This window comes from Anolis carolinensis, unplaced genomic scaffold, assembly GCF_035594765.1.
Source record: "Anolis carolinensis isolate JA03-04 unplaced genomic scaffold, rAnoCar3.1.pri scaffold_17, whole genome shotgun sequence".
Lineage (NCBI taxonomy): Eukaryota > Metazoa > Chordata > Lepidosauria > Squamata > Dactyloidae > Anolis > Anolis carolinensis.
Genome location: NW_026943827.1, coordinates 1,420,167 through 1,433,709, shown reverse-complemented (window position 1 = coordinate 1,433,709; position 13,543 = coordinate 1,420,167). Strand labels below are relative to the sequence as shown.

General features: G+C 41.4%; 1 protein-coding gene across 1 annotated transcript; it reads left to right on the top strand.

The window, feature by feature from the left end:
• Positions 1 to 101: 101 nt before the first annotated feature.
• LOC134294589 (zinc finger protein 135-like) lies at positions 102 to 13,227 on the top strand. The gene is made up of 2 exons (XM_062966150.1): positions 102 to 171; positions 9,438 to 13,227. The coding sequence occupies exon 2, from the start codon at positions 9,919 to 9,921 to the stop codon at positions 11,206 to 11,208; it is 1,290 nt and encodes a 429-aa protein (XP_062822220.1). The 5' UTR covers positions 102 to 171; positions 9,438 to 9,918; the 3' UTR covers positions 11,209 to 13,227.
• The last annotated feature ends 316 nt before the right edge of the window (positions 13,228 to 13,543 follow it).

The window sequence follows — 13,543 nt, the reverse complement described above, 5'->3', positions numbered from 1 at the left end:
GCCCACCGAAGCCCCGCCCTGCCGCCCGTCCATCAAAGCAGGGGGGCGCACGCAGCCAATGAGGGCCTCCGGTGGCCCTCATTGGCCAATGGGAGGAGGGCGAGGGCGGGCTCAGGAGAAGGAGGAAGACGAGGAGGAAGATGGCGGCCGCCTCGCCTCGCCTGAGGCCTGGTCTGTGTGTGTGAGGCGGGAAGGAAGGCGGAGGGAAGAGAACGGAGAGAGAGAGAGAGAGAGAGGGGGGGGGGGTCTGTGGGGAGAGGGAGGGAGGGGGGCTCGCCTGGGGTGCCCGGGGGGGAGGCGGAGGGGAAGGGGCCAGGCCCGTCCTCGTCTGGCGGAGGGAGGGAGGACTACAACTCCCAGGATGCCCTCCTCCCAAGACGGGTCTCCACAGGACGCCTCTCGGGCCTGGAGGTCTGCTCCCGTTCATCTGTCTGTCCTGTTGTGTTTCTAGGATCCACCTGCTCTGTTGTTTATGGGATTTCAATACCTTGTCAGCCGCTTTGGGTCCCCTGAGGGAGAAGAGAGGGATATAAAAAGAGATCTATTATTATTATTGTTATTGTTGTTGTTGTTAAACCAGGCCTGTGTACACAGCTGGCCATATTGGGTCTCTGTGCCAAGTCTGGTCCAGATCTGACCTCATCTGGTTCCCTCCTTTTTATTATTATTATTATTATTATTTATTAAACTTTATTTGTACCCCGCTAGCATCTCCCGAAGGACTCGATGCGGCTTACAAAGGCCAAGGCCTCAACACACAATATAACAATACAAAACAAAAGGCAAATTAAAAACAATTAAAACAGTATAAACAACAAGCAATAAACAATACGCTAAAATACAATAAAACTGGGCCGGGCCAGAGTAATGGGTACAAGATTAAAAGTGCTGATGTGACAGGTGATATATAAGGCTTCTACGGCAAGTGCAGAGTGCGATATACGATCTAGTTCTAATAAAGTGCTTATGGGACTTGGTATTGGAGATTTCCTATTAATCTGGGAAGGCACATTGGAACAGCCAGGTCTTCAAGTTCTTTCTGAAGACTGCCAGTGTAGGGGCCTGTCTGAGATCCTTGGGGAGGGTGTTCCAGAGTCGGGGGGCCACCACGGAGAAGGCCCTGTCTCGTGTCCCCACCAACCGCGCTTGCGACACAGGCGGGATCACGAGCAGGGCCTCTCCAGATGACCGAAGTGAACGCGTGGGTTCGTAGACGGAGATGCGGTCACGGAGGTAGGATGGTCCCAAACCGTTCAGGGCTTTGTAGGTAAGCACCTGCACCTTAAATATATTAATTTGCCATTTTTTAAGTTCTTGGTACAAATTTTTTATAGGTGACATTCTAATTTTTTTTAAAAAAGGTAATATTTTCATGTTAATCAATGCTATCCTTCCAAACCATGATAATTTGAGTTTAGCGTTCTAAAAATGTTATATTTATTTCCTTTCTTCATTTAATAAAATTATTAGTCTCTACAACTTCTAATTTTTCACTACATTTATTCCCAAATATTTAATTGAGTCTTTAAAACAGGAGGGGGAAATTAATTAAAGACTCATTTTTGAAATTTCTTTTCTTGATAATTAAATTATGAAGTATATTTAGAACCATATTCTTTTTTCCCCATAATTGCTGTTAAAATTTTAGCATCTTGATTTATTAACTAAATGGGTCTATATGATCCGGGTTCTGTTGGGTCCTTGTTAGGTTTCAAAATTAATATAATCAGAGACTGTTCCCGAGATGCTGAGATCTTCTCTCCTGTTATTATCTTATTACATAATTATTTTACTTTAGGTATTAATATGTTAATTTTTCGATAATATTCCGGTACCAGCCCATCCATTCCTGGGGTCTTCCCGGCTTTTAAATTATCTGAAATTTCTCCAATCTCTTTTTATGAAATTAATTGTTCCATAACTAATTTATCTGTTTCCTGGATCTTTATTTTTTCCAATATTTCTCAATATATTCCTCTATTTTACTTTTGGAGTTTTCTTTTGTCGAGTATAGTTCTTGATAAAATTTTGGAAAAGCTAATATTTTGTCTTCCATCCTTGTATGATTCTTACCTTCCTTGTCTTTAATAGATGTTATTATTTTCTTCCCTTTCTAACGTGTGCTGCTTTGGCTAATAATTTGGAGTTTCTGTATTACTGTATTTAAAGTATTGTCTATTTAAAAATATCAAATCTTTTTGAGTCCTTTCTAACTCACGTTTTTCTAGCTGTTTTCTCGTTGCTAATGCTTTTATATAGAATAATCAGCTGCACTTTCATCATACAGTCCAAATCGCCTTGGCGGCTCCTAGCACTTTACCCCACTCTGGTCCCACTATTCATGTTTGCACAAGTCAGCCCCTCCCACGTAATCCTAAACAGCCCCACTCCCCTGTCTAACTGATATGCTATGTGTTTTATCTTAAAGTTTTAAAATTGTTTGGTTCTTTCTATGTATTTAAATTTTGTAACTTCTACTGTTTTTAGGCATATGTCATGTTGCAACACAGACTCCTTAAAGCACCAGACCAAACGTTAGTAGAAATAGTTTATTAGTTCACAACCAAAAGGAGCCCAAAAACAAACTCAAAAGACTCAGAACACTTAATCTTCAGTGTGAAACACAGAATTCCCAGCAAACAACACAAAACCCCAGACCTTGGAAAATAACCCAGATTAAACCGGAGTATAATCTGGTTTAAAAACAAACCTTGTAAAACAACAAAGAAGGCACTCCAATTCCCAGCAGGACGTCAGCAGACAGGAATTGACGACCAGCAGGGGCCCGAAGACATCTCTTGAAGTCACCCAAACACAATGGCAACGGCGTTGAGTCCAATCTGGGTCAGCAATACGAAATCCAGTCTAGTCAGAGAAGAAGTCCGCAATGTGAAATCCAGTCCAGGTCATACATAGAGCCAAAGCGTAGAATGCAGCTCAGCAAGTTCACAGAAGTATTCCCAAGGCACGTTTTCCCAAACAGCTCACATGAACACACGAACACCCAACAACACTGCCGACTGCAAAGGTGATCCATTTCCCAAACCCACTTTTATTCACAAATCATCCTCAGAACTAGAACCAGCCAACACCCTGCTAGCAGCTGCAGCCTGTTGCCTCAATTCCTCCTCAGAGCTAGAATCAGACAACGCCCCACCAGACCTCCTTTCAGCTGAAGCCCCTTGCTGATCCCTCCACCCAGTCCACCTTTTATCCAAACCCATAATTCCCCAAGACCCAGCTGGATCCTCACTGTGCCAACCCTCAAACGTGTCGCTACTTGTGGGTTCTCTAAAGATGTCCTGGATCTCCCGCACCTTAGTCTAGTCCATTACTTCTTCCTCTGAACTTGTCATCCCATCCTCCTGATTTTCAACCCCTTCATCCCCCTCAAAGCCCTCAAATGTGTCATCATCAGTAGGCTCCATAAGTTTTTCCCGGATCCGCTTCCTTTGTTGCTCCTCATCGGAGTCTTGCTCCTCTAATGCACCTAGTAGTATCATTACTCAAAGACTACATCACAACATGTCAGCTATTTTTTTTTTGATATGTAATCTTTATTAAAAGAAAATTTTTCCCATTAATACATTGACCTATCTAAAGGAAAGGTTGGGGTGGGAAGGTCGAGGTAAGTGGGTAAGGGAGGAGGTAATGGGTGGTGAAATGGGTAGTCCTATCCTGTATTTGGGGGGATGAGGAGGCAAAAAGGTGAACTCTCTAGTGGGCCAGAGAGGGGTTCTGGATTGGGAAGGGGCAGGGGAATGTTCGGAGAAGAATAGGAATGGGGGCCGACATTCGACTCCCGGATTGATACCCTATCTACAGTGGGGGGAGGGGTTGATTAGATGGAGGGGATGGACTTCCACTCTTCTTTCTTCCTTCTATTCTCGTGCTTCATTTTCCTTTCATTTCTTCTTGTAGGTAAATTTCCAATTCAGACCAGTCCGTTTGTTTCATTGGTTTCCCTGTGCTTCTTCTTGTCAGATAGGTTAATTTATCCATATTTTTAATGTCTAGTAGTTTTTCCAACCACATTGTTACCGTGGGGCTCTCTGGGTTCTTCCAGTTTTTTGCTACTACCATTCTTGCGGCAGTTACTGCATATGTAAAGATTTTTATCTTATTTTCTTTTTCTTTTAAGGAGTCTAATGGATCCTGCTCTTGCATTTCAAGTAACCCTAATAAAAAATATTCAGGTTTACATTCTAAATTAATTTTTAGCATTTTTTTACATTCTAAGTGGATTGATTTCCAATAATTTTTAATATTTTTACAATTCCACCATATGTGGAAATATGACCCGATTTGTTCTTTACACCTCCAACATCTTTTGTCTCTGTTTCGATACATTAATCCCAGTTTTTTGGGGGTTAGATACCATCTATGGATAGTTTTTAACCAATTTTCTTTCAGGTCAATTGAGTAGCAATATTTTATTTTTTTATTCCAAATATTTTCCCATTCATCCATTGTGATGGGTCTGCCTATATTCCTAGACCATTTTAACATTGATTCCTTGACTATTACGGATTCTGTATTCCATTCTATTAATTTGTTATATAGAATCGTTACCAATTTCTTGTTTTTCTGAAGTATATTGTCCCAAAAATTGTTATCCAAATTGAAACCCGTTTCTTTATCTCTGTTATAACTTTCCTTTATTTGGTGGTATTGGAACCAGGATATATTCTTGTATTTTTTTTGAACTTCCTCTATTTCTTTGATACCTACTATTCCAGATATTAAATTTGATTTTTTTAAGATTTCTTTATATGTTGGCCAATTGTTCCAGCCCAATAATCTACGTTGGTTAGCCTCTAAAGAGGAAAGCCACAGTGGAGTTTTCTCATATAAATATCTTCTATATTTTACCCATATTTTAATCAAGGATGACCTCACAAAATGGTTTCCAAAATTTTTATCAATTTTCATTTTATCGTAGCATAGGTAACCATGCCAACCCCATCGCAGATTGAATCCTTCAATTGTCAGTAATTTTTTATTTTCCAATTTAACCCAGTCGATTACCCATTCCAGAGCACACGCCTCATGGTAGAGTTGTAAATCAGGCAGTCCGAAACCTCCTCTCATTTGAGGGGTGATCATCGTGCTAAATTTTATTCGGGGCTTTTTATTTTTCCAAATAAATTTTGACAGTTCTTTGTTCCAGTCTTTGAATACCTTAGCCCCTCTAATAATTGGGATGTTCCTGAACAGATATAACAATTTAGGCAAGACATTCATTTTAATAACCGCAATTCTCCCCATAAGTGAAATATTTAGATTTGCCCAATTTCCTAAATCTTTTTTTATTTCCTTCCATTGTGCCCCGTAATTCAGATCTAATAGTTGGTTGTTTTTACTAGCTATCCAGATCCCTAAATATTTCATTTTTTTTACTATTTCCAAACCCGATTTCTCCTTTAATTCCCTCTGGCTTCTCATAGACATATTTTTAGTAAGGATTACTGTTTTCTTTTTGTTTAATTTGAAACCTGCCAGATATCCAAAATCCTCTATTTTTTTTAACCAATCTTTTATCGTTTCTTTTGGGTTTTCAATTACACAAATTACATCATCAGCAAATGCTCTAATCTTTATTTCTTGTTTGTCCAATTTAATCCCCTTTAAATTTTCATCTTTTTGAATTGAGTTTAACATGATCTCCAATGTAAAGATAAAAATTAGCGGAGACAGGGGACAGCCTTGTCTCGTTCCTTTAGTTATTTCAAATTCTTTAGTTAATTTATTGTTTACTCTAATTCTAGCGCTTTGCTGATGATATATTGCGTTGATTCCATTTTGAAATTGATTTCCTATGTCTATTTCCTTTAATAGTAGTTTTAAAAAGTTCCAATTGACATTATCAAAGGCTTTTTCAGCATCCACTGCTAAAAAGCCCACCTCCTTTTGATGATTTACATCGAAAAATTCTATCGAATCTATTATTAATCTGACGTTGTTCTTTGTACTGCGATTGGGAAGGAATCCAGTTTGGTCATCTGAAATCCATTCTTTTAGAAATTCGGTAAATCTATTAGCCAGCACTTTTGTGAAAATTTTATAATCGGTATTAAGTAATGAGATGGGGCGGTAATTTGATACCTTATTTGGATCTGATCCTTCTTTATGTATTAAAATAATTTCCGCTTTTTTCCACGTCTCTGGAATGATTTTTTTTGTTAGGGCTTCATTCATTACCTTTTTCAAGTGTTGAATTATTTCATCTAATTGTAATTTATAGAAGCCCGCCGTGAATCCATCAGGACCTGGGGATTTATTGGCGTCTAAATTTTTGATAGCCATTTTTATTTCGTTTTCTGTAATTTCTTTATTTAAAATTAATCTTTGTTCTTCTGTAATTTTTTGCAATTTTAGCTTACTTAAATATTCGCCAATTAAATCTAAATCTATATTATCTTTTTTATATAGATTGCTATAAAAACTTTCAAAGATGTCTCTTATCTTATCATCTATGTATATCAATTTCCCTTGTGATTCTATTTTTGTGATTTGTTGTTTATTTTTCTTTTTTCTTATCATTCTGGCCAACCATCTCCCTGGTTTATTTGCGTTCTCAAATGCATTCTGTTTCGTCCATTTCAGTTGGTTAGCTAAGTGCTCCAATTCTAAGTTGCTTTTCTGTTTGTGTAATATTTTTACATGTCAGCTATTGATTTTAGGGCTTTGTCCCCATGTAAGCCATCCCCAGTCCTCTTGGGGAGATGGAGGCGGGATATATGAAATAAATTATTATTATTATTTGTAATCAACTTCCCTTTATAGCAGTAGCCAAGGCCTCAGTAGTTGAGCGATACCACCTTCACCTGATCGACCATTTCGCTTACATTCTTCTGTTTCTTTGTTTCATTGGGTGGAAACCTGTGCTCGACGGGGTCGCACTCCCCCTGAAGGCGCAGGTCCATTGCAGCTTGGGGGTCCTCCTGGACTCATCACTGACACTTGAGGCTCAGGTGTCGGCGGTGGCTGAGAGGGCCTTTGCACAACTAAAACTTGTGCGCCAGCTGCGACCATACCTCGTGAAGTCTGACTTGGCCATGGTGGTTCACGCCTTAGTTACCTCTAGATTGGATTATTGCAATGCGCTCTACGTGGGGCTGCCTTTGAAGACGGCCCAGAAACTTCAATTAGTTCAACGCTCGGCAGCCTTGGTTCTAACGGGAGCCCAATACAGAGAGAGCGGTCAACCCTCCTGTTTAAGGAGCTCCACTGGCTGCCGCTCATTTTCCGGACCCAATTCAAAGTGCTGGTGATCACCTATAAAGCTCAGAACAGTTTGGGACCCATCTACCTTCGGGATCGTCTCTCCCCCTACGAACCTGTGCGGTCTCTTCGGTCATCGGGGGAGGCCGTCCTCTCGCTTCCACCAGCGTCGCAAGCGCGGTTGGTGGGGATGAGGGACAGGGCCTTCTCTGTAGTGGCCCCCCGGTTATGGAATTCGCTGCCTAGGGAGATCAGGCAAGCCCCCACCTTGATAGCATTTCGGAAGAGTCTGAAAACTTGGCTTTTCACTCAGGCCTTTGGTTAAGATCATCTTTTTCCATCACAATTATTATGCTCCTTGACCTTTTGCACTGGTCGCTCTTCCCGATTCCTGATTGATTGATATTACTCAGGACTCCTCCCTACCGTACCTAATGTGACCTTAAATGATTCTAATGCACTTTATCTATTTATGAATTTGTTACCCATAATGTGCACCGTACACTTTGCTTATCCACTATTGCAACCTCATTGTTTTTAACCTGATGTTTTAATTCTGTGTTGTGTTTTTTAACTTATTGTGTATATTCTTTATTGGTCTTTGTTTTTGTCCTGATGTTTTATATTTTATCATTGTTTGTATTTTGATTTTGCTGTAAGCCGCCCCGAGTCCCCTTCGGGGGAGATGGAAGTGGGATATAATTAAACTTATTATTATTATTATTATTATTATTATTATTATTATTATTATTATTATTATTTCTTTAATTTCTTTATTTCCATCATTTCTATCCTGCCCTTCTCACTGAGGGTGGCTTACAAAACTGGCAGAATTTGATGCCAATACACAATAATACAAAAGAATAAAAACATAAGCAGTTAAATACAGATTTAAAACAATACAAAGTACTTGAGCCATTCATCCACAGAACCTTGTACATAAACCTTAGTCCAGACCAAGTCGAAGCCAACAAAACTCATTCTTTGAACACTTTGTTCAACACTTGTTTGTCCCTTTAAAGTATAAAATAATATTGTATCACACTCCCCCCCCCCCAATACTACTACTAATAAAAATAACAACCACTACTACTACATTATTTTTGTATCCCGCCACCATCTCCCTGAAGGGACGCAGGGCACCTTACATGGGGACCAAGCCCAATCAGACAAAGGTCAAAATATAACACAATAAAAATACATATACCAACATCATAAAGGACATAATTAAAAACATAATTCATCCTACAACAACCAGTATTTAGCCAAGCGTAATGGCCGTTTCCGAGCTGGGGCAAGGGGAAGGCCTGTGCAATACAGCTGCGAGGGGAGGGCTGATGGCAGAGTGCGAGAGGCAGATGATAAGTTAAGGCTGGAAGGGCCAGTCAGGATAGTACAAGCCCAGGGCAGGGACAACAGTAAAGTGCAAGAGTCGAGAATTAAGTTATAGCTAGAGGGATCCAATCATTTAGTGAACGGAATTAATCAAAGGCACATTGGAACAGCCATGTTTTTAGGTCTGTACAAAAAGTGGGCAGGGTGGGCGCTAGACCCAGGAATGTGTGGGCTGGGCGGGAGAGGGTTCAAAGGCCTTTCCGCACGGAAACCCCTTTTCTTTCCTTCCTTCCCTCTCCGGCTGCCTCCTTCCCTAATCTCTCTCCTCCTCTTCGGTTGGGCCGGGATCACGGGGGTGGCCAGGGCCAGGAGCCTCCTTGAGGAAACAAGGCTTTAGTGGAGGGAGGGCAAGCTCATGCTTTTCTGCTGTGGATGCGCTGAGGAAATGTGGCCGGAGTGACCCTTTGAGATGCTGAGGAAGCGGATTTGGGAGTCCCTGTGGCAGGGGAGATAACGACACAACCAATAAAGAAATCCTTGTTTCTTTCAGCATTTAGCACAATCCTGGTAATTCATGGAAACCCCATGATCCAGAATATTTTACACCCTTGAATGTTGGGAGGAGTTCTGCCAGCCAGCCTGCCTTCTGTTCCTTTAACCACGTTTGGGTCTGACCCAATGAAATGGCTGTGGCCCTCCAATATGGGAAAAGGGTCCAGTTCCCTTCTTCAGTGATTCCTTCCTTCTCTTATCCCTTCCTTCTGTGTTTCCTCCCTTCCTTCCATCTTTCTTTTCTTCTTTCCTTTTTCGCTTTGTTTACCTTGAGCCAGAGGTATGCGGCTTCATGTCTAACCTTTTGCTTCTTCTTTCTTGACCAGGACATGAGAGTTCTCTGGAGCCACCCCTGCCGTGATGGGAAATGAACCAGCTTCTAGTCGATATTAAGGATTTTGGAAACCAAAGTGCAGTAAGAAAACCAGTCCTCTAGGAAAAAGGATTCCTCTCAAGGGGCTGATCCTGCTGAATTCCTACATTCACTTTGGATTATAGAGTAGAACCATAGAGTCGGAAGAGACTGCATGAGGCACCCAGTCCAGGCCTCTGCCGTGCAGGAAAAGCTCAAAGTATCAGTGACAGATGAGCATCTAGTCTCTGTTTAAAGGATCCCAAAGGAGCCTCCACTACACTTTGAGGCAGAGAGTTCCACCACTGAACAACTCTTACAGTCAGGAAGTTCTTCTTAATGTTCAGATGGAATCTACCTTCCTGTAATTTGAACCCAGTGCTGTGAGTAATCAGAAAGGGAAAAACAAGAATCAAGTGTCCTTATTGGAATTAAATGTACATAGCACTGTTGACATGGAGGAGAAAGCATATAAATGTATCGAATGTGGAAAGAGCTTTAGTCAGCATGGAAAGCTGAAGAGACATCAAAGGACTCACACTGGGGAGAAACCCTATAACTGCCTGGAGTGTGGACAGAGCTTTGCTGATAGTTCAACTCTACGTAAACATCAAAGGACTCACACTGGGGAGAAACCCTATAAATGCCTGGAGTGTGGACAGAACTTCTCTCATAATTCACAATTACATAGACATCAAAGGACTCACACTGGGGAGAAACCCTATAACTGCCTGGAGTGTGGACAGAGCTTTGCTCGTAGTTCAGTTCTACGTTCACATCAAAGGACTCACACGGGGGAGAAACCCTATAAATGCCTGGAGTGTGGACACAGCTTTGCTGATAGTTCAACTCTACGTAAACATCAAAGGACTCACACTGGGGAGAAACCCTATAACTGCCTGGAGTGTGGACAGAGCTTTGCTCGTAGTTCAGGTCTACGTTCACATCAAAGGACCCACACTGGGGAGAAACCCTATAAATGCCTGGAGTGTGGACAGAGCTTTGCTCATAGTTCAGGACTACGTAACCATCAAAGGACTCACACTGGGGAGAAACCCTATAACTGCCTGGAGTGTGGACAGAGCTTTGCTGATAGTACAGGACTACGTTCACATCAAAGGACTCACACTGGGGAGAAACCCTATAAATGCCTGGAGTGTGGACAGAGCTTTGCTGATAGTACAGGACTACGTTCACATCAAAGGACTCACACTGGGGAGAAACCCTATAACTGCCTGGAGTGTGGACAGAGCTTCACTCAGAAGGGACACTTACATACACATCAAAGGACTCACACTGGGGAGAAACCCTATAACTGCATGGAGTGTGGACAGAGCTTCACTCAGAAGGGAAACTTACATACACATCAAAGAACTCACACTGGGGAGAAACCCTATAACTGCCTGGAGTGTGGACAGAGCTTTGCTCATAATTCAGTTCTACGTTCACATCAAAGGACTCACACTGGGGAGAAACCCTATAACTGCCTGGAGTGTGGACAGAACTTTGCTCATAGTTCAGGACTACGTACACATCAAAGGACTCACACTGGGGAGAAACCCTATAAATGCCTGGAGTGTGGACAGAGCTTCACTCAGAAGGGAAACTTACATAAACATCAAAGGACTCACACTGGGGAGAAACCCTATAAATGCCTGGAGTGCGGACCAAGCTTCGCTCGTAGTTCACATCTACGTTCACATCAAAGTTCACATCAAAGGACTCACACTGAGGAGAAACCCTAGAACTGCCTGGAGTGTGGACAGAGCTTCACTCATGGTTCAGGCTTATGTTCACATCAAAGCACTCACACTCGGGAGAAATCCTATAAATGACTGGAGTGTGGAGAGAGCTTTACTCGGAGGGGAGACCTAAGTTCACATCAAAGGACTCACACTGCGGAGAAAGAGTAGAAATGCATGAATTGTGGACAGAGCTTGTCACGGAATATCATTATATATAGACATCATAGAATTCACCCTGGAGAGAATGGTGTTAATTGACACCAGAGTGTCATTCAAACATGTACAAAAGCAACGCTTTCAAATTTTGGAAATGCAGGCTCAAAGTTGGGACATTTCATCACATGTGGTATATTGTAGAAAGATTGAACTAAAACACAGTGTTCCTTCACCTATCACGGGGGTTAGGTTCCAGGACCAAGAGCAATAAGTGAAAATCCGCAAAGTAGGGATGCTATATATTTATACACTTGCCTATTTGGCTTGACTTCAAAACTCTGACTTTGGTTTTGTACTCATGCATTCTTGGTTGTTACTTTATGAACTCTGATGAATGAACTCCTGTCACCTGACTGTTGGACTGTGACCTTGGCTGTTGCTTAGTCTTGCTCCTGACCTGCTTCCGTAGTACTTGGCTTGTCTGGGTGAATTGGAACTTTTGACCTTGGTTTATGTGCTGCCATTGCCTTATTTTAGCCAGACCTTCAAAAGAGGGATTATTCCTGGTCTCCAGGCCTTGGATCCTTTTAGTTGCCCTCTTCCTCTGGACTCCTTCCAGCTTGGAGTCAATATCTCTTGAACTGTGGGGCCCAGAATTGGACACAGTGTGATTCCAGGTGAAGAGGTCTGACCAAAAGAAAGAGGCACCAGGACTTCCCTCGATCTGGGCACTCGACTCCTTTGGATGCAGCCCTGAATCCCATTGGCTTTCTTAGATGCTGCGTCACTCTCTTGGCTCATGTTCATCTTGTTTCCATGAGGACTCCAAGATCTTTTTCACATGGGCTGTTGTCAAGCCAGGCATCACCCGTCCTGTGTCTTTGCATTTCATTTTTTCTGCCTGTCGTATCTTACATTTGTGCTTGTTGGCATTCATTTTGTGAGTTTTGGCCAATCAGCTCTCTCATCTGTTGAGGTCACTTTGCCTCCTGATCCTGTCCTCTGGAGTGTTCGTTCTCCCTCCCAATCACCAAACATGATAAACACACCTTCTAAACCTTCATCCAAGTCATTAATATAGAGGTTGAACAGAACTGGGCCCAGGACTGAACCCTCTCCGTGGCACTCAACTAGTGGCTTCTTTCCAGGACAAAGAGGAGGATCCAACAGAGAGAAGCACCCTTTGGGTTCGGTCACTGAACCAATTCCAGATCCACCTGAGACTCGCCTTGCCTGGTCCACATTGGACTAGAAGGTGGTGGGGGACGTTGTCGAAGGAAGGCCTTGCTGGAATCAAGATCTGCTCCATCCACAGCATTCCCTGCATCTGCCAAGCATGTAACTGTTGAAAAAAGGGATAAGATGGGTCTGGCATGACTTGTTTTTGAGAAATCCATGCTGACTTTGAGTCATCACAGCATTCCTTTCAAAGTCAATACGCTTTTGGCTTACCTTGTCCTTGTTTAATAAATCTCACCCTTGATACTGGGAGATCCTCGGACCGCGAGGCCATCCCTTCTGCTTTTTGTAGATTTATCCCTGCTTAGCGTAGTAACGGAGACTGTTTAAGGATTGTTTTTCTCAATATTCTTATTATTAGTTTTGCAAATATTTCTGTCAACATTTGCAAAGACTTTCTGTATATATTTCAGATTTCAATATTAATGTCAAAAACATAGTATGATTTTGCACAGGATTTGTGCCACGTTAGAACAGTAAACACAAATATCATGTAAGTAAAATAAACATTAAATAACCAAAAAAAGTTGTAAACATAAAACTATTTTGGGAATTTTCAAAAATATTTTTGTGAATATTTCTATGATTATTTCTATGAATAAATTTAGGAATTTTTTTGTGTGAGTATTTTTGTGAATACTTCTGTGAATTTTTATGATCTTTGTGAATATTTTCTGGAATATTTTTGATAATATTTCTAGGAATATATTTGTGAATATTTTCCTTAATATTTCAGATTTTTTGGAGAATATTTCTGTAAATTTGTATAGGATATCTTGTGACTATTTCTGCAAATATTAGGATACACAGCATCTCTCCCTCAGAGCAGATTGGAAGACAAAGAACGATGGAAACAGCTGATGAAGATTCATGAATTTGTTGAGATGGACAAATTAAGAAAGCTGTAAGAATAATAGAATAATATAAATATTACACTTGT